Below are 24,292 nucleotides of genomic sequence, written 5' to 3'. Positions count from 1 at the left end.
AGCATGACTCCTCTTTGAATGCTGAGAACTCTGGAGAGAGGGATAAGAAGCTTGAGTTTCTAGACCCGTAAGCCCGAGGGGCAGCCTCGAGGCCATGGAGATGCCTATCACCCTTCTGCCTGGGCGTCATCATCGGCCTTTGCTGCCTCCACTCGGCAGCCTGAATCCTTCTTCACATCCCCTTCCATGAAGCTACCTTCATCCTTCTACTTCAAAAGTAAATTATTAAGAATATAATATGTCTTTCGGGTGTTCTAGTATTTTGATTGGAATTGCTATGATATATAAACGCTCACAGAGTTGCATCTGTTGAGTGGTCTCCACTTAGTTCTATATTTTGATGGGGAAAATCATCAGAACACCTGTCTCTCTCTCTTTCTTTTTCTCTTATAGCTAGATAGATGATAGATAGATCCTTATTTTCTATATATATAACATAAAATTTGCCATTTTAGCCATTTTAAGGTATATGATCCTTATTTTATTTATAGACAACTCTAAGGTAGAATTCCAATTTCTCAGATAACCAAGGATGAATTCAAACATGCATGACCTCAAGGCTATCTGAATTCAAATTTCCAAAATCTAAGTACATTTGAGAAAACATCCAGAGTATATGTATCAAGATAAAATAGAATTAAATTTATACACACTTACTGGAAAAATGTCAGCTAATACATGTTTAAATCCTGCCTAGAAAGATCAAATGGAAACTTTTTTTATTGATTTGTATATATATTCAGGTTATCTAGGTTTTGGGAACCAATTAAAGAAAGACATTTTTGGGGCTGGCCCTGTGGCATAGTGGTTAAGTTCAGCACACTCTGCTTTTGTGGCCTGGGTTCGTGGGTTCGGATCCCAGTACCAACAGCATGTGTCAGCCATGCTGAGGCAGCGACCCACATACAAAATAGAGGAAGATTGGGACAGTTGTTAGCTCAGGGCTAGTCCTCCTCAAGCAAAAAAAAAAAGAGGAAGATTGGCAACAGATGTTAACTCAGGGCCAATCTTCCTCACCAAAAGAAAAAAAGAGAGAGAGACACATTTGGTTTAGAAACGTAACACGCTTCAAATGTAGTTGATTTCAATTTAAACCCTATGTTTTATACCATAATTACATGAAGCTTTAGCAATTTAATTTTAGTGCAGAAATCCACACTCTTGTATGGAATTCAAAATGACATGCCTCAAAATTTAAATTTTCATTCTAAAGTAATGGTACTGAAGACAAAAAAAAAGGAAAATTGCATTCTGGAAAATTGAAGTAAATATTAAAATTTAAAATTTCATTATGAGATAGATTTTAAATGTTTTGAAATTTAGAAAGCATTTTATACAAAATTCTCAAATTTAGAATGCTTTAGAAAAACAGTGAAACTTATAAATGAGAATGACGGAGGGGATATTGGTTTGCCTGTCACTTGTTTAAAACAAGGATTTTTGCTATTTTAGGCAAATTTTAAACTGATGTTTCCTTTTTCTTTTCCTTCTTTGAAGGTCCTAGTATCTTAATTATTTTGTAGTTTTGAGACTATTCTTTTTATCTCAAAGTTAAATTTCTCTTTTGGAGTTAAAGACTCTGCTGGGTAATACTGGTGGGGTGGTCATGGGGGTGAAGGTGCTGTTTGTTTACACATAATTTAATTCACATAAATTTTAGCTTTAAACAAATATATTCACAATGTTATTCTGTCTTTCTGTCACCAAACAGATTAAAGCAAAATATTCAGATGGAATTCTTCACGTTTTATCAATAAAAGATAGAGGATTTTCATCAAATACTTTTTTAATTATTTGAAGTGTGCCTTTCCAAATTGCTAATCATTTTGGAGGCCCTGGAATGTCTGAACATCATTTTTTTTCTTTTTTGGTGAGGAATATTTGCCCTGAGCTAACATCTGTTGCCGATCTTCCTCTATTTTATGTAGGAGGCCACCAGAGCATGGCTTGATGAGCGATACTAGGTCCATGCCCAAGATCTGAACCTGCGAACCCTGGGCCGCTGAAGTAGAGTGTGCGAGCTTAACCACTACGCCACTGGGCTGGCCCCTGAACATCATATTTTGTTTCAACTAACTTTTAAGCCTGTATGAATCACAACACTTCAAATTCCTTTTGAGGGAAAATATTCTTTACTTGTAAACAGGAATTACCTCCCACGTTTACATGAGTTGCTTGTAGTTAAACACAATTTTGTATCTATTTAGCGTCTGCTACTTGAATAGGATGCTTGATTTTAAATACAGACGGTTTCACCCAACTTGCCTTGTACAACCTAAGTTTACACCAAGGACAGAGTAACAACATTTTGATAATTTCCCTTTACTCCAAAGTGAAGGCTCCCACCATAGAGGGTTAATTTTAATATAACAGACTGCTTCCAAGGAAGAGGGATTTTTTAATCCATTTAAAAAACTTTGCATGAAATTGACATGACATAAAATTAACCATTTTTCGATGAACCATTCAGTGTCATTCAGTACATTCACAGTGCTGTGCAACCACCACCTCTGTCCACTTCCAAAATATTCCCAGAAGGAAACCCTGTATCCATTAAGCAGTTGTTCCGCATTCTCCCTCCCTCCTGCCTTGGCAACAACCACTCGGCGTCCCGTCTCTGTGGATTACCTGTTCCGCATATTTCACGTAAACTGATTCATACACTATGTGACCTTTCGTGTCTGCCTTTTTTCACTTACCAACCCACAGGGATGGATTTAGGTCTAGGGTTGCCAGACGGCGGATGCTGTGATGTGCCACACAGATCCTCCCTCAGGAAGGAAGGCATTATTGGGCCAGGTGCTGGCAGTGCTCCAGCAGACAACCCTTGTCTGTCAGTCCCCGTCCTAGACAAGCTCAGCCAAAGAGAGCTGCCCTACCCGAGGTCATAGTCTCTTCTCAGGGGGCCCTCACCCAGAGGTTGCTTATCATGGGGTGGAAAGGCGCAGTCCTCTCACACCAACCCAGAACAGCTTAGAAGGGTCCTTCTATGTCTAGAACTTTCCAGAGGGCTGGCTGAGGCCCAGTCCCGCGCCCTTCTCTTCCTTTCTCTTCTGCAGGTGCTGATTCCTTGCGCACTCCCTGCCAAACCTCCTGTCCGCTGACTCTATCTGGAGCCCAGTCTCTGGTGCCAGGTCTCCTGCAGGTGACACCAGGTGCTGCAGTGGAGGAGGAAGGCCACCGCCTCCAAGCTGAGGAGTTCGCTCTTTTGCTGCTGGAGGCTTGCTGTGGGCACTAGACATCTTGTCTCCAAGTTTTTAATGTTTTCCCCTCAAGGTCTTTAAAGCAGCCTCTTCCGGGTATCTGTGGGGAGGGGGCGACTAAGGATTTTACCTTTATTTGTCAGTCTTTCCTGCAGAAATCATTCTCCCGTCTGGCCAAGATGTGCATTTTCAAGGATTCTCTCAGTTTTTCAAGGACACCAGTGGTGCCAGGAATCTTGAAGCAGATAGACTCAAATTTGGGGTCAAACTGTGATACCCGTTCTTCATCTTTCTACCACGTTTTCTGAGGGCAAAGAACCATCACTGTTTAATACAGCGTGGGCAGGGCTGGGTCTCCCTGGGACTGAGGCGTCCTCGCGAGCAGTCGGAGTAGCCTATGGCCTTAGAACAGGACGCTTCGTCTTGTGGGGCGCACGGGAAAGACGGGACAGACGACGGTGGCTCGGGTGCAATCCCTACCTGGTGCCGAGGGCTTTCCAAACTGAAAACAGCCAGGCGGAGAGAAGGGCGAGCAGGGCAGAGCCTGGGGGCTGGGCGCTGTGGGAGAGGAGCGGAGACGAGACTTAGCCAACCTCACAAGGTCACCGAAGGGCGTTCAGGGCCCGGACTGAAAGGGGCCTCAGCGCGGGCCCAGGAGAACATCAGGCATCCTTCGATTTGTTGAGCGGGTGACCTGTCCCCGTCTGAGCGCTGTGCCCTGCGGGGGACCGCCCAGCCCTCCCGGACCCGCGCTCCCCTGCTCGCCTCTCGGCTCCTGCTCCCCCTGTCTGCCCGGCCGCTCCCTTCCCAGCTCTGCGCCCCGACTCACGCTTTGCCTCCGTTACTGTGCCCAACAAGACAGTGCCAGCCGTCCATCGGAGGGGATGGCGACAGGGCCAAAGCGGCCCACGCACGTGCTTCCCCAGAGGCAGCTCTTTCTCTGGGGAACGGCGCTCCCACCATTTAATTTATGCCATCAAACTGTTTCCAAGATGGATTTATTTAAGTAGATAGAAACCAAAATAAATAATAAAATTGAAAAACACACACTCTTCAATTTTCGTCATCTATTTAAATTACTTCCTTTATATAAGTTAAGAAATATATGTAATGGCCTCTGTACTTTTCCACGGTTTTCAGGCTAATAAATCAAGTAGCAACGCTTATGACATCAAATGGAAGCGTAGAACCATAACCAGGGTGTTGGGCACCTCTTGACCGACTGCTCAAGTGAGCATCGCCCCAACAGGTTAGCGGTCAGCTGGAGCCAGGTTCAACCTCCTATTTGAATATTGCGACGGCCCTTTACGATCTCACAGACACTGTAGCCGCAGCCGCTTGTCTGTTGAGTGAAAGCAAGCTTTCCAGCCCGTTTCAGATCCCCAGCCCCATCTCCAAGAAACTGCAGTGCGTTTACAACGGAAGCCCACGAGGTGGCAGCAGGAACTACAGGAGAGTGTATACACAACCCTCAGGGAGATTTACCTGCTGCTGTTACTTGTGCAGAACTCACATGGAAAGGTTGCCGGGTCTGGCCTGTTTATGAATCTCTGAGTGTTACGGAGCAAGAAGTAATATAAATGAATGGAAAATTAAAAACCCGCTGGCATAAACTTGGTTATCTATTAACACTCAGATTGCTAGGACCTGGGCTTAAACTCGAGGCAAACCTTTGGGGGCCTTCACAGCAAATAGGAATGGTGCTCGTGATTTCTCCAATGTTATGGCTTTGGATGCATGTCTTCTCCTAGTTTGTAACTTTGTGTCACCTTGCATGCAGCAGGTGCTTAATAAATGGTTATTAGTTAGAGTTTGACTGGAGTAGGAACAAGCGTGGCATGACTGATGGCTCCAGGTTGAGGTTTGTTTCAGTTACGTATAAGAGGGAGAGACTTCGGAGCGTGCAGAATGCTTGGGACTGTAGGGGGCGTGGTCTTCCAGAGGAAGAGGTGGGATTCCAGGGCACATCCAAGGGGCTGAGAATGAGACTGTTCTGGGCGTCTGAAACGTGTTACAGAGGAGACTTAACTACGACTGGAGAGCTAAATGTAGGACCAGAATTAGGCGCGGCAGGATAGTTCAACATCGAAAAGGCAGGGTGAGGCAACGGAGGACACACCGTAGGAATCAAGACGACGGGTGCCTCGGGGCACAGATGAGTGCAGACCATTTCAGTTTGTAATTTTCCAGTTTTGCTCTGGGATGAGTACTGCTTCTTTTCCATCTTTGTGCTCCACGAGAGTTTGAGCACTGCGCCGTGCTTATACAGCTGACACCCAACAAATATGAGTTAAGTGGAATAACCTTAGGTGGTCACAATTGGCTATGGAGGGTGATGGGCTAGGCTCTGACCAGTGTGTGTGTACTTTATTGACAAGAGTAACGACAGCCAGCCTTTGCAGAGCGCTTCCTCTTGTCCATGACCTGCAGTGCCTGGTCGCCATGTACTGTTTCAGCTCACCCTGCCTGCAGCCTCGCGGAGGCTCTGTGATGCCGGAGCCCAGGCGTCTACCAGCCTGGCCATTGGCACCTGTATTAGTTTGCTGGGGCTGACAGAACAAACATCACACACTTGGCGCCCAGGTGACAGAGACGTATTTTCTCACAGCTCGGAGGCTGGGGGTCTGAGATGACGGCGTCGGCAGGTTGGTTTCCTTCTGAGGCCTCTCTCCTTGGCTTGTGGACGGCTGTCTTCTCCCCTTGTCGTCACATGTCCTTCCTCTGTGTCAACGTCCTAATCTCCCCTTATTATGGGGAGGCCAGTCATGGTGGATTAATGACCTCGTTTAACCTTAATCACCTCTTTAAAGGCCCTGTCTTCAAATACCGAGGTAGTGGGGTTAGGACTTCTACATAGGAAATTGGGAGGGGGCACAGTTCAGTCCATAACAGCGTACCTCAGAATTCCCAAGCCTTGGGAGCAGGGCTGGGAGTAGGATAGGGGAATGAGGGGCCTGGCGTGCAACATTTCAGCAGCCGTCACTCTCAGGGCTGTGCAGGGCTGGGTCTGCCCTGAGAGTGAGCCCCTCCTTAAATGGTGCACCCTCGGTGCCTCACCCAAGCCCGGCCCTGCGTGGGAGCTTGAGAAAATCGCAGCCTCTGGCGGCTCAGCCCCAAAGCTTATGATTCCGAAGATCTCAAGGAGGGCTAGGAATCTGGAGTTTCAGTAAGGATCCCCAGAGTTCTAGTGCAGGTGTGTAGGGTGACCCTTTGAGAAACTCCACCTGTGCCAACAGCCTCATGGGAGAGTCCCTTCCATCCAGTGACATAATTTCTCCCTTTCTGTTTGGTTTTGGGAGTAGATGTTGCTGAACTCATTGGTTCACTGTTTGAACTTTTAGGGGATGCGGTGGGATTCTGAAGTCCCTCCTGGAAAACTCCTGTAGTCTGAGTCGCTGGGCTTTCGGCTTACAGGGTCATGGACCAGCTCCTCTTTGTGGAGGCCTTTCTGTCCATCCCAGATGGCAGAAGCTCTTGGAAACACACAACCGTGTTGAACCAGTGCATCAGCAGCTGCCATTACTGACGGGGTGGACGTGCATTGTTTTAGCTTTGCCAGCATCCATTCCCCTTTCTGCGGCTCCAGTTGGTTTTCCTTAGGAAACTCTCCCACTGTTAGTCCAACTGGCTTGCTTTTCCTGTCTCACTTGAGCACTGCAAGGGTATGCATGAGACTCAAGCCTGCTCGGGAGGCACGTTCCCTCCCTCTGAATGAGCAGTGGGTTCCATTTCAGGCCAATGAAAGTCGGGCCCAGGTCTGTTGATCAACTGAGCGGGAAGGAACTCTTCTCTTTCTGCTGAGATTATCACTGGAAAAGATGGTGAAACCCAGAGCTACTGGGGGCCTGAGAGTGTCACCAACTCAGAGCCCAGGGAGGAAAAGAAACTGTCTTAGTCCGTTCAGGCTGCAATAACAGAAATACCACAGACTGGGTGGCTTCTAAACAACAGACATTTGTTTCTTAGAGTTCTGGAGGCTGGAAGTCTAAGATCACGGTGCCAGCAGATTCAGTGTCTGGTGAGGACCCGCCTCCTGGTTCATAGACGGCCATCTTCTTGCTGTGCCCTTACATGGTGGAAGGGTGAGGGAGAGCTCTGGGGTCTCTTTCATGAGGGCAATAATCCCCTTCAAGATGGCTCCCTCCTCACGACCTAACCACCTCCCAGAGGCTTCACCTTCACATACCATCAGATTGGGGATTAGATTTCAACATACGAATTTGTGGGGGACACATTCACAAACATTCAGTCTGTGGCAGAAACCAACCCTTATTTTATCTTTTGAGTGTCTGGATACAGTTATGTCTAAAGCTGGCGTAACTTCTGACTTTTGCAGGTACTTGAGCCAAAAAATTTCCTTTTATACTTAAACCAGTTTGAGTGATGGTGTTGTGATTCACAATTAGGAACTGATTAATACCCAGAGGATAAAGGTCACAAAAATCTAGACAAAAAAGTGCTAGAGTTGACACACACTAGGGCTGGAGCCCCTTCATGGTGGAGCTATAGGAAGCAAGTTTTCTTGAGGAAGAAGCTCCTGATATATTCTATACCTCTTCTAGCCTCCCCCGCGTATTTTTTTTCTTAAAGATTTTATTTTTTTCCTTTTTCTCCCCAAAGCCCCCCGGTACATAGTTGTATATTCTTCGTTGTGGGTCCTTCTAGTTGTGGCATGTGAGACGTTGCCTCAGCGTGGTCTGATGAGCAGTGCCATGTCCGCACCCAGGATTCGAACCAACGAGACACTGGGCCGCCTGCAGCGGAGCGCGCAGACTTAACCACTCGGCCACGGGGCCAACCCCCCTCGTGTATTTTTATTCTCTCCAAGGACATCCTTTTGAAAGGGCAGACTTATTCTCAAGTATGAAGGAGTTTAGAAAAGAATCTCTGCTAAATTTTGAGGAGAGCCAAGGTGTTTGCCACTTGAAATTGAAGAATGAGCAAAGACTGATTATTAGGGTTTTCTCAGAGTCCACGTTTGGGGGGAGGGAAGGAAGTGAAATCGATCAGTGGACTGCACCAAATAAAAACAGTCTGAAAATGTAGAAGGTATTTTGCATTATGGGAAACCACAGGGTGCGATGACAGGATTCTCAGATGGCAGATAGGATCTCTTTCTCTTTGGGGAGGAGAAACCACGCAGAGAAACAGAAATAAAAATCTCACCTGACTGAATCAAACTTTGGACTGTTGTGTCTGGCCTGAAATAGAACTGCTCTTTTATAATTAGCTCTCTCGTCACAATTACCCTTTTCTTGCCTCTTAAGCTCTCTCAGTGGGACTGTATGGTTTGAGTCTGAAAGTTCAGAATCCAGTTAACTTAAGTAAAAAAAAAAAAAAATGATTGACAAGTGATGGAGTAGTTCACAGAATGATGGGAAAACTAAACAGCTAGAACAACTAGATTTTGGAAAATGCTGGAACAGGAAAGCTCCAGGCATCTAAATAGCAACTACTGTTAGACCTTCTCTTGAAGATGCTATCTTGAAAATAATTCATGTCTCAACTCCAGCCATGTTCCATCTTTGGGTCCTTGTCCTTAAGATGCAGATTTCAGGAAGAGTGTCTGATTGGCCCACATGGGTCACATGCCCACCCCTTGTTGGCAGGTAGGGGTGAGGGAAGGGGGGTGTACATTCATTGTTGTGTCCAACCCATGGGACTGGAGGGGTGTTCTTCAAATGAAAGCAAGGCGCTGTTACCATAAGGACGGGAGGCATAAAGCAGGACACAGAAGCAGGAGACCCGATGGGAACCCTTGGCTGGCTTTTACCTTGGTGACATCCAGTCATTCCACTCCCCGAGGTGACCTCTCCAGAGATAGGAGGCATGCCGGGTGTCCATCTTGGGTTGCTTGGGGTGAGTGGCGATGCTGGCTCAGGGTCCTGGCTTGTTTCAGAAGATGTCCGTTTTCTCTAAGGAAGACGAGGCTCTTTAGCTTTTCTCTACTGGATTTGGGCAGCTCATAAATAGACTTCAGAAATTAAAAATAACTTTTTGTACAAACTCTTGGTTCACTAAACAGCTCTTTTCCTGCTTTTATGCATTTATTCAACACATTTATGAAGTGTCTACCACGTACCTGCACTGTTCTAGACATTGTGATAACGGCACATCCTTCTATTTACTAACTCCCTACCATGGGTCTGCACTATTCCAGGTGGCTGGGATATTGCAAAAACAAAACAAAGTTCCTGTCTTCATGACTGGAACCTACATTCTAGTTCACCATTGTATCCCCAGTGCTTGGCTCAATAAATATTTGTTGAATAAATAATGGAATGACACCAGCTTGTGCAATTGCTGCAAGCATAGCTTTTCTGTGGAATGCACTAATGATGTGCTGTTGGAGCATAAGTATTTTGATGTCTAATTTTTCCCACCCTGCACATGCATTTTCCTCCAACTCTCAGGAGGCATCAGTAAATTCTTAAAGAGAGAGGACTTCAAACTATACTAGTTGTTTTCAAAGCAGACACTAGAGTCTTCCGCACTGTAGAGAAATCTAAAAATAAGGGCCAGCAGTTCTGCCTTGAAAACAAGCAGCTGATGGCTCTGTGAGTCACCAGTTTCCCCCGGGGACTGCCTACTCCCCCGACATCAGGTGCCCAGGGGCTCTTGGTAAATGTCAGATGTTGCTGCCTGTGGTGGGTGGTGTTGGCATCAGCTTGGGCAGGAGGAACAATCTAGCAGCACTCTAAAAGAAGGAGAGCCTGCGAGTGATATCTGAAACAGGAAATGGGGTTGCCAAAATGTGGTTTCAGCCGCCTAGAAGCTGAAGCTGGAAGGTTTGGCCACATTTGGTCCAGTTTACAAACAAACAGGGAAATCAGGAAGGTAGTCAACTTCTGGGAAGATGAGTGCTATGAACACACAGATCTAATAATCCTTAGAAAACTACTAAATAGAATACTCACATCAGTTAAAAAGAATGAGGCAGTATTATGTGTCCCAATAAGGATAGATCACCAGGACATATTATTAAGTGGAAAAAGCTTGCAGATAGATGAATGCATACCTTTTATATTAAAACAAAACTCACTACCAAAAATAACAACACACACAGTGATCCTATATATACATCACAGGGGCACATATGTGTACATGTGTCTGGAAAAAGGTTTGTACCACACTTGACAACAGTGGTTGCCCTGGGGAGGGTAGAAAGGAGACAGGATTGTAGATGGTGGTCAGAAGGAACTGTAACTATTATTTCCATTTTTTAGAGGAATGTTTCATTTATAAGTTTTCAAATTTAAAGTTAGCTTTAAAGAAAAACATTAACAATTGTTAGAGCAGGAAAACAGTACACGTGATTCTTAGTAAGGCAAGCATTAATCTCCTGGTCATGTTTGTTAAATAGATATGGTTCTATGACTTTCTAGAAATATCCTGTCTGAAACAGACCACATAAAAGATGCTCCCACATTGCAGAGGTACAAATGTGAAAAGAAATATTGTCATATGTGCGCCAAGTAGTACTGGGACTGACATTTGCCCAAAGGGCCTATATTATTTGGATTTAACCAATAGTGTTGAATTCTGATATTTCTAGAGTGCTTTATAGTTTATTTGTTTGTTTGTTTTTGAGGAAGCCTGGCCCTGAGCTAACATCCATGCCCATCTCCCTCTACTTTATATGTGGGACACCTGCCACAGCATGGCTTGATAAGTAGTGCGTAAGTCTGTGCCCAGGATCTGACCTGGCAAACTCGGGACCTCCGAAGCAGAGTGCGCAAACTTAACCGCTCTGCCACCGGGCTGGCCCCAGTGCTTTATAGTTTTCAAATGCTCTCATTTGAGACTTACAACTGTGTCTAGTAGGTAGAGCCGGACTGATCATCTCCACTTCTCAGATTAGAAAATTGAGGTTCACAAAAATTAAGTGATTTGTCTAAGATCGAAGTCAGCACAGGGGCAGCCAGAGCGCCTGTATGTTCCAGGAACTGAAAGCTTTCTCTGATGTCGTCATTCTTAACAAATCCAACTCAAATAGTTAACGTGAACTGTCACATCCTAAATTTCATCTTCTTATCGGGCGAGTTTACATTTTGGCAGCTCCCTCTACCACTTTCCCCCTGAACCTAGGTGGATTGCTCAAATGTGACACCCCATTCCAGAAGGGAGTGCATTCTCCCAAGGGGACTGCCCGGCCAGCAGGAAGTCTGCTGTCAAGAACAACGTTCGGCCTCCAGCCTGGCACAGTTGCAAGTGATAAACGACATGGCGCCTGGCTTGATCCCGCAGCCGTGTGCTGCCTGGGGACGGTTGCAACCCCGTTGGCTCCTACTAGCTTTTTATAACACCTCCATAGCCCGTCTTAGCCCCAACTAAGTCAGGGTCCCAGGGACCTTCTCTTATTCTTTCTTATCCCTCAGCAGCCAGCCTCTCAGTGAATATGGCCTTGATAAGTGTCCTGCCTCATAATGTAGTCAGAACAGGACAAACTTAGGTGGAGTAACACACTTTTAAAGCTAACACACCATCCATGAGAATTGACACTTCTGAAAATAAACTCTTGCTCTTCCTCCTTACCCCTGCAAACCTGCTCCTCCCACACTCTTCTCTGTCTGGTCAATGGCAATTCAACCTTCACCACTTATACACCCACAACTTTGGAGTCACTCCTTTCTTTCTTTGTTTTACACCCTCCTTCCAATCCTTCAGTAAATCTTGTTGGTTCTGCCTTCAAATTCCATTCAGAGTCCAACCGTTTCTCACCACCTCTATTGCTACCTACCTGGTGCAAACCATTGTCATCTGTTGCCTGGGCCATTAGAATGGCTTCCACTTGCATCTCCCTAAAATAGCCCTTGGCACCCAGTTTCTTCTCAAGACAGCAGCCAACGGATCCTATTGCCATCCAGGTGGACCGCCTCACTTCCTCTCCTCAAAAACCTGCGAAGTTTGCTCAGCTCACACGCAGCGAAATCCAGAGTCCTTGCAAAGTCCAAGTTCTCACATTCCATTATCTCCTAGTACTCTTCCTCCTGGACCACACTTCTCTAGGGCCCCCGGAATCCATCCTCTTTCTCAGGCACCCTGTCAGACAGCACATTGTGTTGGTGGAGCGTGGGGAAATAGATACTTTCACATGCCGTCAGTGGTCAGAGTGACAATGAGAATCACCTGTTCAGAGGGCAATTTCTCAAGATCCGTCAGAATTAAAAAAGGCATCCTACCTATGACCCAGTAATTCAACGGCCAAACATTTTATTCAGCAGATATACATGTCCAAACGCATAGTTCCAGCATGATTATGCAGCATTATGTCAATACAAAAGGCCAGAAGGAACCTGCACGCCCACCCGTGCGGGTCTGGTTCAATAACTGCGCGATACGCCGCTGTTAAAATGAGAGGAAGACGTCCAGCGCTGACCCCGAACACGCTCCAAGACGCACTGGGTGAGACGAGCCATGGGCAGGAATGTGTGGAGTCCGCCACTGTTTGGGTAAAAGAGAAGGATATGTGTACATATCCTTACAAGTTTGTACAAGCATAAACAAACACATAAACACAGAAATGGCTCTGCAGAATCACAGGAAACTACGGTAGGTTGTCTTTTTTGAGGAGATTATTCAAGGACTGGGAATCATTGTGAATATAGAACTTAAAAAAACTCCCCTCTCTAATGCGTCGATCCACACTCTCTTGCTGACTTTTACTCTGTGTGGGGCTGAGATGTTAAAAATACGCCCTAAACTCTGCTTTGAAGGCATGGGGTGTGGGTTGGGGTGGCGGTGGGAAGAAGGACTTTTATTTCCTCGAGGAGCGAAGCCAATAAAACGTATGAATAGATGCACCCCAGCCTCGTGCTCTGGGACTCGAGGGCTCTCTCCCCTCCCCCCACCCGGCGCCCGGCGGTGCCCTCGGATTTGCCATCTGGCTGGAGTCCCTGCTTCCTCCTTAGAGGGCAGCAGCGGAGCGTCTCAGGGACGCATGCGCTCCCATTTGCGCCCGGGGAATTAAAAGAAAGAGGAAAAAAAAGCCCCAACAAAACACGCGCCCCAAACAAAACGCAAGTGGAGGAGAGCGCGCCACTCTGAGACCCCGGGCCGCGGAGGCGCCTCCGGCCTCGCCCGCGTCCCCGGCCGCGGCGTGATGCGCACGGACCGGCCCGCCACGCCCGAACTGTCCCCGCACCTGGACGCCGGCCGGGTGGCCGCGCCCCCCCGCGCTCGCGCGCCGCCGCCGCTTTCTCGGAGTCTCCCGGCGCCGGAGGGGCACCTCGCTCCCCATGGGGCCGAGGGACTGGCTGCGGACCGCGTGCTGCTGCTGCCCGTGCAAGTGCCTGGAGGAGCCCGGCGTGCCCGAGAAGGAGCCCCTGGTCAGGTGGGTGCGCGCCTGGCCTTGGTTGGGGTCCCCGCGCCGCCGCTGGGCGTCGCGGAGTGGGACACCTGTGTGCTTGTCTGAGCTGGGGAGGCGGGCTGGCTTTAAGGTCACACTGAGGCGCAAGCTAAGCCTCTTAGCCTCTTACAGGTTAGCGTGCTCCTTGGGTTTGTTCTTCGGGTGAAATTTTTTGCCTAAAGCACAAATCCTAGGAGGTACCTGAGACCCTGGTGGATGCCTGTGAAAAGTACCGAGAAATCGGGTGCAATACCCAGGCAGGCAAGTACGGAGAGAAGTTTGCTTAGGAGTGCGATTAAATACTACTGTGACTGTGCGTTTGATGGGTATATTTCAGTGAAAGAAGCAATGCGAGTTTCTGTTTCCCCCGGGGGAAAAAAGCTGGATACTTTATCATTCAATTTTATTATCAAAAGAAGACAATTTCAGTGACTGAGCACAAGGAAATATCTTTCACATTAAAAAATGCATATTTTACCCAAGGGCAGCCTGTTCAGTAGGATGTTGATTCATTATGGGTGAGGATGTGAAGTGTGAGGAAATTTAAAGCCCATTAGCAATGTGCTAAGTGGCTCTGTGGAGGGATGGTACAACACAGTTTTGTTCAGGGCTGTGATTGTAAGCAGTTATGTTATATCTTAACTCTGCTGAAATGAAGGTTCCACTAGGTTGTGCCTTGGGGGGTAGATAGGACAGAAACAGAATATTCAAAATAACTCAGAAACAGCACAGGAGGTCGAATTCCGGGGTTGGGAAAGGCACTGCCAAAGCCAGTGTTTCTTTCTTACGAAGTATGCAACTAAAATGGTGAAGCTTTCATGACTTTTCTTAAAGCATGATTTACCTTTTCTTACTTTATCAGGTCCAGACACTGCCCTTGACTTTTGTGATCTTACATAACCCCTTCCTGCCTGTCCACTCTGATTTCCAGCACATTAAACGCTGTACACTCCTTGATTTAATCAGACAGGCATCCTTGCTGCTCCAGGAACAAGCCAACCTTCCTGTTCCCTCCAAGCTTGCCTCAAGTAGTGACCTGCCCCTTCCTAAATGCTAGTTCTCAAGGCCCCTCCAGCAGTCTTCTTTAATTACTAATTACCTTTATTTTATTTTTTTTTTGGAGGAAGATTAGCCCTGAGCTAACATCCGCTGCCAATCCTTCTCTTTTTGCTAAGGAAGACTGGCCCTGAGCTAACATCCGTGCCCATCTTCCTCTACTTTATATGTGGGATGCCTACCACAGCATGGCAAGAAGTGTCCGCACCCGGGATCCGAACATGCGAATGCCCGGCGGCCGAAGCGGAACGTGTGCTCTTAACCGCTGCACCACTGGGCCGGCCCCGGCTAATTATCTTTACCTACTTATTCATCTCTCTCTCCTGTGACTTAGGACTTCGAACTTAGCATCTGTCCTTCACTGCTTAGTGAGCCCACATGTATGTAAACATGTATGCCATGTTGTTTTGTACACATAAACAGTCATATACACAATACACAATGTTTTTGCCTGCTCTTGCCATGGTGCTCCCACTTAGATTGTTATATTATTGTGGGCAGGCAGAAGCCGGTAATCTACCCCCAGTCTGAAGAGTAGCTGGTAACAGTCTAGAATTTCACGCTTGGGTTGTACACTCCACTTGTCTGCCTTCCTGGTGTCATGAAATACAGCCGTCAGCTTGGTCTCATTCTCAGAGCCTGGGGCCTTTCTAATTTTCTGTCTGGGACTGCTATTTGAGTTAATAGTTCTGATTGTTTTAAAATCTCGACCCTCTCTAGCCTTGGTTTACACTGTAAGGCAGTGAATTTTGCAAGTGATTTTAGGAAGACTGTTGGTTGGGGCAGAAGAGGATAGTGCTCCTGAGTCAGACTGCCTGGGTTTAAACCCTGACTGGGTCACCTGGCACAAGTTACGAAACTGATTTGTGCCTTAATTTCCTTATCTGTAAATTGGGGTGATCATAGTGTGCACCTCAAAGGGTTGCCATGAGAAATGAAATGAACTAATCCATGTAAAGTGCTTGGTATAGTCTGACGCACAGTAAATACCCAATAAACGTTAGTTCTTATTAATTATCGTTGTTATTCTTCTGAGCATGTGAATATGAGTGGACTGGTCTTTTGTGGTTTGGTGTCATTCTGGTATCGTTTCAATATAACAATATTTGGGAAGAGCAGCTTATAATGGATGTGTGGAGCAGTGATGTGTGTGCGTATGGGTGCCTGCGTGTTCTTTCCTACGCATCGGAAGGTCTAGTTTGAAATCTTTTTTTGTTGTTTAAATGCGACGTTCAGTGGTTTTTAGGATATTTACAAAGTGTGCAGTTGTCACCACTATCTAATTCAGAACATTTTCATCACTCCAAAAAGAAACACCATACTCATTAGCTTTCACTTGCCGCCCCGCCCCCAACTCCCCAGACAACCAGTAATCTACATTCTATCTTTACAGATTTGCCTGTTCTTGACCTTTTGTATGTATAGAATCATAAGATACGTGGCCTTTTGCATCTGGCTGCTTTCACTGAGCGTGATGTTTTCAACTTTCAGCATGTTGTAGCGTGTATCAGCACGTCATTCCTTTCTACAGTTGAATAATATTCCATTGTGTGGATAAATTACATTTTATTGATGGGCATTTGGGTGGTGTTTACTTTTTGGCTCTTCTAAGTAATGCTGCTGTGAACATTGGTGTATAAGGTGTTGGGTGGGCATATGTTTTCTATTCTCTCGGGTATATACGTAGGAGTGGCGTTGCTGGGTTAGACCGTAATTCTCCATTCAACTTTTGGAGAAACTGCTGGACTGTTTCCCACAGTGGCTTGTTTGAAATCTTGATGTGGTGGAATCATGTGGCCAGGTGGTCTTAATTTTTAGTTTATTGAGAACTTCATTCTTCATGTCATCTTATTTATTTTCATTTATAAAACAAGATTTTGTACAGACACCCCTCTCTCCCAACCACATCCTTTGCTCTGTCATTAAAACAATGGGTTTCAGGTTTTATTTCACGCCCCAAGGTAACGGTGCCTGCAAGAGGTGTGGTCAGAGATGAACGATGTTTGTTATTTGTGTGCATGGTCAGCTCCAGTCTTTTTCCAAAATGCACCAGGATTCTTGTTAGTTCATGAAAGACAACTCTTGGTCCCATCTCATTCGCCATCTGCCGATGCCACCCATGTTTTTGTCCTTGCTCCTTTTGCTTTTCCTGGACCCCTGGACCTGAAGGGCATGCCTGTCTCTTGTCTGGTTTGCATCTGTATTTCTCTCTGTCCCACTAGTTCTTTCTTTCTCCTTTCTCTAGAAATATGCAGAGGCCTCCCCTGACTGAAAATTCATCCTGATACTGCCTTGCCCTTCAGCTATATCCTCTGCTTCCTGTGTGTCGGGCACAAATGACTTTAAAGAGTAGTCAGCTATGCCCGCCACTTCCCTCTTCACCACCCACTCACTGTGAAATCTGATTTCTGCCTCTTGTGTGATTACATGAAAGTTGCTCTCTTGAAAGCTACAAGAGAAAGCAATCTGGTGTTCTTTTCTCGGTGTACACAGAATACTTCTGCGCCGCCCGTCCGTGCCTCCTTTCGCATGCCCTCTGTCCCTGGCTTGTCTGATTCTGCATCCTCTGTGTCTGCTGTGGTCAGTCTGTGGTGCTGCTTCCTCTCCTGGTGTCTTTGCCATTACTGTCAGCTAGACATCTTTTTGTTTTCCCTACTTCCCTAAGATGCTACTCAGTTTTTAAGGCCCATTTCAGTTGCTACCGAAAGTCTCCCAGGCAGTTGTGGAGTCTCTTTTCTTCCCCTTTCCTCCTCGGGTCCCTCACGGCCTTCTGCCTGGGGTTGCAGTAAGAAGGCGGTTGCGCTAACCCCTCCCATCAGAGGTGCTGATCTAGACTGGAGGCACCAAATCTGCCACCCCTCAGTATCCCTGTTGTGCCCAGCGCAGTGCTCGACATGGAGTAAGAACTGAACAAATACTTGCTGATTAATAAAAAGTATAATAATAGCTGTTCATTTATTGTTCTTTCTATGTGTAAACTTAAAAAAAGAGTTTAAAACAAAATGTTATGAAAAATGACGGAGCAAACACCCATATCCCCAGCACCCACCTAGGAAAACATTAGCAAGAGAGAAAACATTAATAACAACGTTAACAATTAAGCCCCACATATCCCTCCATGAATGCGCCCCCTCCCATCTCCGAAGGTGACCTCTACATTGCGTCTGTTTAGTGTTATTGACTTTATAGGAATGGGGTATACGGCAGAAGTGAGATTTCTCTACATGCATTCTGTCATTTAATTGTCGCTCTGACCAAATGAGATAGGTGTTGTTTGTCCCATTTTATAGATGAGGAACCTAGGGATTAGAGAGTTTAAAGAATTAATTCACAATCACAGTTGATAAGTCAGAGAGCCAGAAAGCGAATCTATGTCTGTCTGACTTCAAAGTCCACGCCTTGCGTTGTAGAAAATTCAGAAAACTACCAAATATTTTCAAAAAGTCACTTATCTACGTACTAGGAACTGGTGGACATCACCAGCCCTCACTCCTGCCCATCATGGCCTCCTGCTCCTTTCCTCTTCCTGTCCTTCATTTCGTGTGATTCTTCTGCCTGGATGTGGACGCAGCCTGGCCCTATGAACCAGCCCAGCGGGAGTCCGGAGACCTGAGTCCTGAGTACCAGCTGCTAACCAGCTGTGAGATTTTGGAGAAGTGTCTTAACTTCCTTGAACCATAGTTTTTTCTCCTGTAAAATGAAAGGTAAGGTTTTAATGTGCCATCTTGGAGGGCTGTTCCAGACTTGACCCAGATTGTCCTCTTTCTGTGGGCTTGTGTCAGCTGAAATTCTGCTTGACGTGGAATCCAGGGGCAGGAGGTGTCTGTAGTGCTGGAAGGAGCCGGAGGCCCAGGAACGTGAATCATGCCCATTTGTCAGACTCTTCAGCTGCCCAGGGCTGCTTCAGCAGCCAGGAGATGAGTAGCCATTTCTAACGCCAGGAAGCTTAGACAAGTCTGGGCCTGGAGAAGCGACACATGGCCTGACCTTAACACAGGCTTCAGCCCCAAAGCAAGCCAGAGGTTTTGTTCAATATCACTGTTTTCTCACCTTCCCTTCAATTTTAGGACTGAGTCCTGTCACATTCATCTTGTCCATCGTCTCTGTGAGGTTTGAGGTTCTGCATGCCATTTCTTCCCTGCACTGGCTGCCTTTCCAATGTAGAGTAAATAGTGATCAAAACAACCGCAAAAAACGTGCCTTGAGGACAGGATAATAATGAAATGGATCGTTTGGAAATGGCTAGATCATTGATCATATGTAAAATAGTGAATGACTTTTTGGTTCAAGATTTCGTGTTACTCATTAAAAGAAACATTTGGGGTATGTGTGATTATTAGTTTCCTAGGCTGCCGCAACAAATTATGACAAACTTGGTAGCAGAAATTTATTCTTTCACAGTTCTGGAAGCCAGAAGTCTGAAGTCAGCGGGTTGGCAGGACCGTGCTCCCTCATTAGACTCTGGGGAGACACATTCCTTGCTGCTTCCAGCTTCTGGCGGCTCCTGGTGTTCTTGGCTTGTGGCAACACCACTCCCGTCTTTGCCTGTCTTCTTCCACGTGTCTCTCCTCCTGTGTCTCAAATATCCTTCTCTTTTCTCTTATAAGAATTCTAGTCATTGGATTTGGAATCCGCCCTAAATCCAGGATGGTCTCACCTCAGGACTAAGTTTAATTACATTTGTAAATCCCCTAATTTCCAATAAAGTCACATTCCCAGGAACTGGGGACTAAGACTTGGACATATTTTTGGGGGGGAACATATTCAACCCTCTACAGGGTACTTTTGGGAAAATGTAAAAGCTCAAGCACTGGTTTTTTATTTCACTTTTATAGCATGGCTTTCCTCCATCAGTGATAAAAGCATGCTCTGGCCATATAAAAATCCACCTGAGCATGAATTGTGGCCCCTGACATTATATGATCCTGGAGGCACGGCTGCAGTCACCTTTAAGCAGAGAGATGCCCAGGTCCCCTGGCACCGTAGAGGCAGCTGCCGTATGACATCCAGTGCAGACGTCAGAGGCCTGGAAGAGGCTAGAATGGACCGTGAAAGAAGTGCAGTGTGAACGTCACACACTAAAGTGTCTTCACGAGGCTCTCTTTGAACTTTTCCGGGAAAGTATAATTCTTAGTCTCTCATTTTTATTGGCTGTTAATAACTGATAAGACCACAACTCTCCGGTTGTTTGAAAGCAAAAGAAGAAAGAGAGTTAATGACCACAGCTCTGGTTTTATTCGTGGCTCTCTCTTAAGCCCTCTAAGTGAACCTCATAATGAGCTTCCATGTCTGTTTTGCTCCCTGCTCCACTCAGTGCCCACCTGCACCTCCATTCATGACAACGGGATTTGTGCACAGATCTGTGGGCAGTGAACGGCGAGCAGACCTCCGTGTTTCATTTTTCTACAGCGCCTGGAATTCCCATTGGGGAAAAATAAAAGAAAACCTTAGTTTGCTCTTAAGGATTGTTTTATGCCCACAATGAGGGGCCGTTCTGAGATGGCATTGATTGAGGCCTGTGAGTGTTAGCCACAGAATTGAATTTCCCTGACCGTAAAGAAATGGTTCAGTTTGAATCATTCTGCTCCAGCGTGCAGAAGAGGGTGAGTCTGAAGTTGTGATGTGTGCCTTGCCTGCCCCAGCTCTCCTGATCCTGTATAGAGCACTTGTGCTTACAGGAGCCAGCCCTGGTGGGCTAGTGGTTAGGATTCCGCACTCTCACCCACACACTCTGGTTTATTTCATGGTCAGGGAACCACACCACTCGTCTGTTGGTTGTCGCACTGTAGCAGCTGCGTGTTGCTGTGATGCTGAAAGCTACGCCACCAGGATTTCAAATACCAGCAGGGTCACCATGGTGGACAGGTTTTAGCAGAGCTTCCAGACAAGACAGACTAGGAAGAAGGACCTGGCCACCCACTTCGAAAGAAATTGGCCAATAAAACCCTGTGAAGAGCAGCGGGTTAGAACCCTGTATGTAATATATGTTGTTGATTGGTTAACATTGAGCTCACAGTCAACAGCACTGCAACGGGTGCCTGAACGACACCTGTCTAACACACAGGTTTCAGTGCTTCAGTACTGTGCTTATGGGCCATAAGCAGCAAAATCAACAAAAAGCACAAAAATGTGAAATGCGGCACTAAATAGACTGCGACAGGACCGTTGCGTACAGTAGGAGAGCAGAACAAGAGGGCGGCTGTCACCTTGTTGGATATCTGCGGGGCGCTCAGCCTCGGGCCCTGTGGAAGCACCCCGAGGGTTGATTTTGGGATTACAGATAAATTTTAACGAGTTGGTGAACTTGCAGATACGGAATCTAGGAATAATGTGGTTCGACTGCAGGTACATCTGTAATCCACTTGACAGTTGAGGAAACTGAGGCACAAGAACTTCAGCACCTTGCTCAGGGCACCTGTGGCCGAGCTGGGGTCTGAATCCTGTTGTATTCCAGCGCTGTGGACGAGCAGAGGCCCCTGCATGCACAGGGGTCTGCTTCGGCGGTGTATGCTAGAAATTGCGTTTGAAGTATGAGATTTGCTCTGAATTGTTATGGCCTGGGGCCCAGAGTCACTGGGTCCATTCTTCTGTATTAAGGCGGGTGGTGGGTTTAAAACATTTGAAAGGGCATCGCCATCAACTCTAGAATGACAGTATGTTTTCCATGGGTAGAGTTTTTCATTTCACAACGTGGACTCACATGACCTCTGAGCTGATCGAATTATCTGCTGTCCTTGGAAGGGCTTGGCAAAAATGTTGGCTAATGTGTTGGTGCCGGTGAGATCTCTCAGACTGGCGCCCAGATGGCCTGACTCTTTTCCCATCGTATGCTGCTGGATGCCTGAGCCGACACAACTCACCCATGGCTTCCTGCAGAACCTGCGGGTTACACAGCCTGCGGCCCTGGGCCAGACGGTGATTCATCGGAAGTGCCTGCAGAGGTGCACAGGACTCCTTCTGCAGGAGGGTGTCCTGGCTCGGAGAATCCGTTCCAAGGCTTGTCCTTGAACCTTCTTGAAAGACAGAGGAGAGAGAGAGAGGGACCTGAGTGCAGTTCCAGAACAGGGCCTCAGGTCCACTCAGTACGAGATAGAGCCTTTACCAAGAAGTCAGCCACTCAAAAGTCATGTAAGGATGACTTGTAAAGATCTCTTTCCAGGCAACCCACAGCATCCCTCTTCCTCTTTGGGCACTTGCATTCGTCACTCTTAGTGACACTGGTAATTCCCCAGAAGATGAAATTTCTCTTAGACATCATGTGATCTAGGTTTCCTGGAACTTTTTGTTTTCTAGATATCTTGAAGTGACCTTATCACTATACTTTTGTAGGAAAGGTAAATTCTGCTTCAGTCTTGGGTCAAATAGTTTCTCCTGTTAGCGGTTGAAGTCCTCTTTAGTCTGGTTGATAAGTATTTGTTTTGTGCCGGTTAGAAACTGCGTGCTCTCCTCTCGTGTGCTTTTTTGAAGGAAATCATTTTGGTGAGACAGCGTGCCTCTCAAGAACCCCTGGACTGCCCGAAAGGTGATAGCTGACTGAATTGCGTCTCATTTATTTTTTTCTTAACTTTTAAAAATTTGTGTTTGTGTATGTGATGTTTAGAGACTAAAAACATACAAAAATATGTACAGTATCAAGAACTACTGTAGAGTGGATGCTGCTGAAACCACCTCCCGGGCTAGGACGTGGCTGTTCCAGCCCCGTGTCCCTACCCCTGATGGTATCTAGACTTTCGTGATAGTCACTTTCTTGCCTTTTTTGGAATGGCTTTACCACCTATGTATTTATGTGCCTTAAAAATGCACTTCGGTTTTGCTTTCTGTAAATGGAATCAAACTGTGTGTGTTCTCACTTTGTGAGGTCCATCCAAGTTGTGTGTAGTTAGTTCTCATGGCTTTATTATAGTGTATTACATTTTTTTAACCCATTCTACTGTTGGTGGACTTTTGGGTGGTTTCCACCTTGGGGCCATTATGTACGTTTTAGATTTGAAAGTCAGCACATGAGGTGAACTTGTTCATTCTTCGGCCATGCTGGGCTCCCCGGAGTCCACAGATCCATCCAGCATACCCTGCCTCCCGGCCTTCCCGCTCCTGCCCTCCCTCCCTGGGGTGTCCTTCCTCCACTTACCTGTGTGGGTAACTCCTCCCCTTATCCAGGTCTCTGCTCAAAGTCTCTGGCTTAGAATGTTCCTCCTGACCACGCTCATTAACAGTACCCCACCCCTCACGTCCCTTGTTCACATGTGTTCCGTCAGAGCCCTGATCACCACCCGACGTAACGTGCTTGTCGTCTGCTTCCTCCCACAAGACTGTGAGCCCAACCTTCACACATTTAAACAGCTCAGAAATGTTAGGGGTCTGTCTGAGTCTGGGACACGGATTCCGGTCCCCTTTCTACCATTCGGAGCCTGTGAACTGGGGCAGCAGCAGCCCATTCGTTGAGCAAATATTCATTGAGCATCTCCTAAGTGCCAGGACCCCTTCTAATCGCCCGAGATACATCTCTGAGCAAAATAGATGCAGATCCTGTCTTCGTGGGGCTTTCATTCTCTATTCTGTCGTGAGGGAGGACCCACAATAAACAGTAACCATAATGAGTAAATTAAAAGATAAATAAGAGTGAGGGAAAAGGAGAAGGCAGAGCATGGGCAGGGGAGCATGCTTGCAATTTGTAATAGATTGGTCAGGGTGGGCCTCACTGACGAGGTGATGTTGAAACAAAGGTTCCAAGGAGGGGAGGGAGGGAGGCCAGTGGATATCTGAGGGAAGCATTACACGTAGAAGAATTGGCCAGTTCAAGGGCCCTGAGATGGGGTGTGACTGGTGGGTTCACATATTAAAAGGATCCCTTGGCTGTCCTGTTAAGAATAGAATTCGTGGAGGCAGTGGTACGAGAGGTTAAGTCAGTGAAACACAGGCCTATAGGAATTCTTATGCAAGAAGTAAGCTGCCCTGGCCCGGTGGAAGTGGAAGAGGTGGACATTTTTGAACACAGAGCCAACAGGATTTTGTGATGGGTTGGTTGGAGGGGATGAAAGAGCCAAAGACGACTTGAAGGGTTTTGCCCTTTGCAATGGGAGAGATGGAGTTTCCGTCATCTGAGTGGGGAGACTGCTGGTGGGGAGGTTTGGGGGGAAGATCAGGTGCTTGGTTTTGACCGTGTTGAGCTTGAGCTGTCTGTTAGACATCACGTGGAGATGGGAAGAAGGCAGGTGCTGTAGGAGTCTGGGACTGGGAGAGACGTCTGAGCTGGGTACCATAATGGATCTTGGGCTCTTCCTCGTGGAGCTCGTATGTAAAGCCACGAGACCGGGTGAAGTGAGCAGGAGTGAGTGTAAGCAGAGAAGAGACCCAGGACTGACTGAAGCCCCAGCAATTCCTCAGCTGGAAAAAGTGAAAATAACGCTTCCCCTGCCTGCTTCACAGGGTCCTCGTCAGGACCATCTTCAAGCCTGTAGGCGCTTAAAGCAATGTAGGAAGTACAGGCTGGTTCAGCCGTGGGAGTGGAAGATGTGAAGGGTGGGAGCCCATTGGAGCGCGGTGCCCAAGAAGCGGGGCACGGCGTTTTTCTCCCGCACGTTGAGGCAGGCCATACCTGTGCTGCTGAAGGCAGGCGGGAGCCTAGGTGGTTAGATGCTGAGAAAGCTCCAGGAGCTGCGGAACCATGTTTAAACTGGGGTTAAAT

At 46.8% G+C, this 24,292-nt stretch overlaps 1 protein-coding gene and 1 long non-coding RNA gene across 2 annotated transcripts in view; one reads left to right on the top strand and one right to left on the bottom strand.

Annotated features, from left to right (window-relative positions):
- Positions 1-4,187: 4,187 nt before the first annotated feature.
- LOC103543636 (uncharacterized) lies at positions 4,188-13,507 on the bottom strand. The gene is made up of 3 exons (XR_011539748.1): positions 13,348-13,507; positions 11,944-12,647; positions 4,188-9,118 (listed from the first exon to the last, which is right to left on the bottom strand). It is a non-coding gene; the product is annotated as an uncharacterized lncRNA (long non-coding RNA).
- MREG (melanoregulin) overlaps positions 12,964-24,292 on the top strand; it is a 55,542-nt gene continuing 44,213 nt past the window's right edge. Inside the window, exon 1 of the mRNA XM_070618235.1 lies at positions 12,964-13,536. Coding sequence (XP_070474336.1) covers positions 13,442-13,536 — 95 coding nt within the window. The 5' untranslated portion in view covers positions 12,964-13,441. The remainder of the gene's footprint in view (positions 13,537-24,292) is intronic.

This window comes from Equus przewalskii, chromosome 5, assembly GCF_037783145.1.
Source record: "Equus przewalskii isolate Varuska chromosome 5, EquPr2, whole genome shotgun sequence".
In the NCBI taxonomy this organism is placed as follows: domain Eukaryota; kingdom Metazoa; phylum Chordata; class Mammalia; order Perissodactyla; family Equidae; genus Equus; species Equus przewalskii.
Note: the sequence above shows the minus strand (reverse complement) of the source record. Positions and strands in the feature narration are given on the sequence as shown.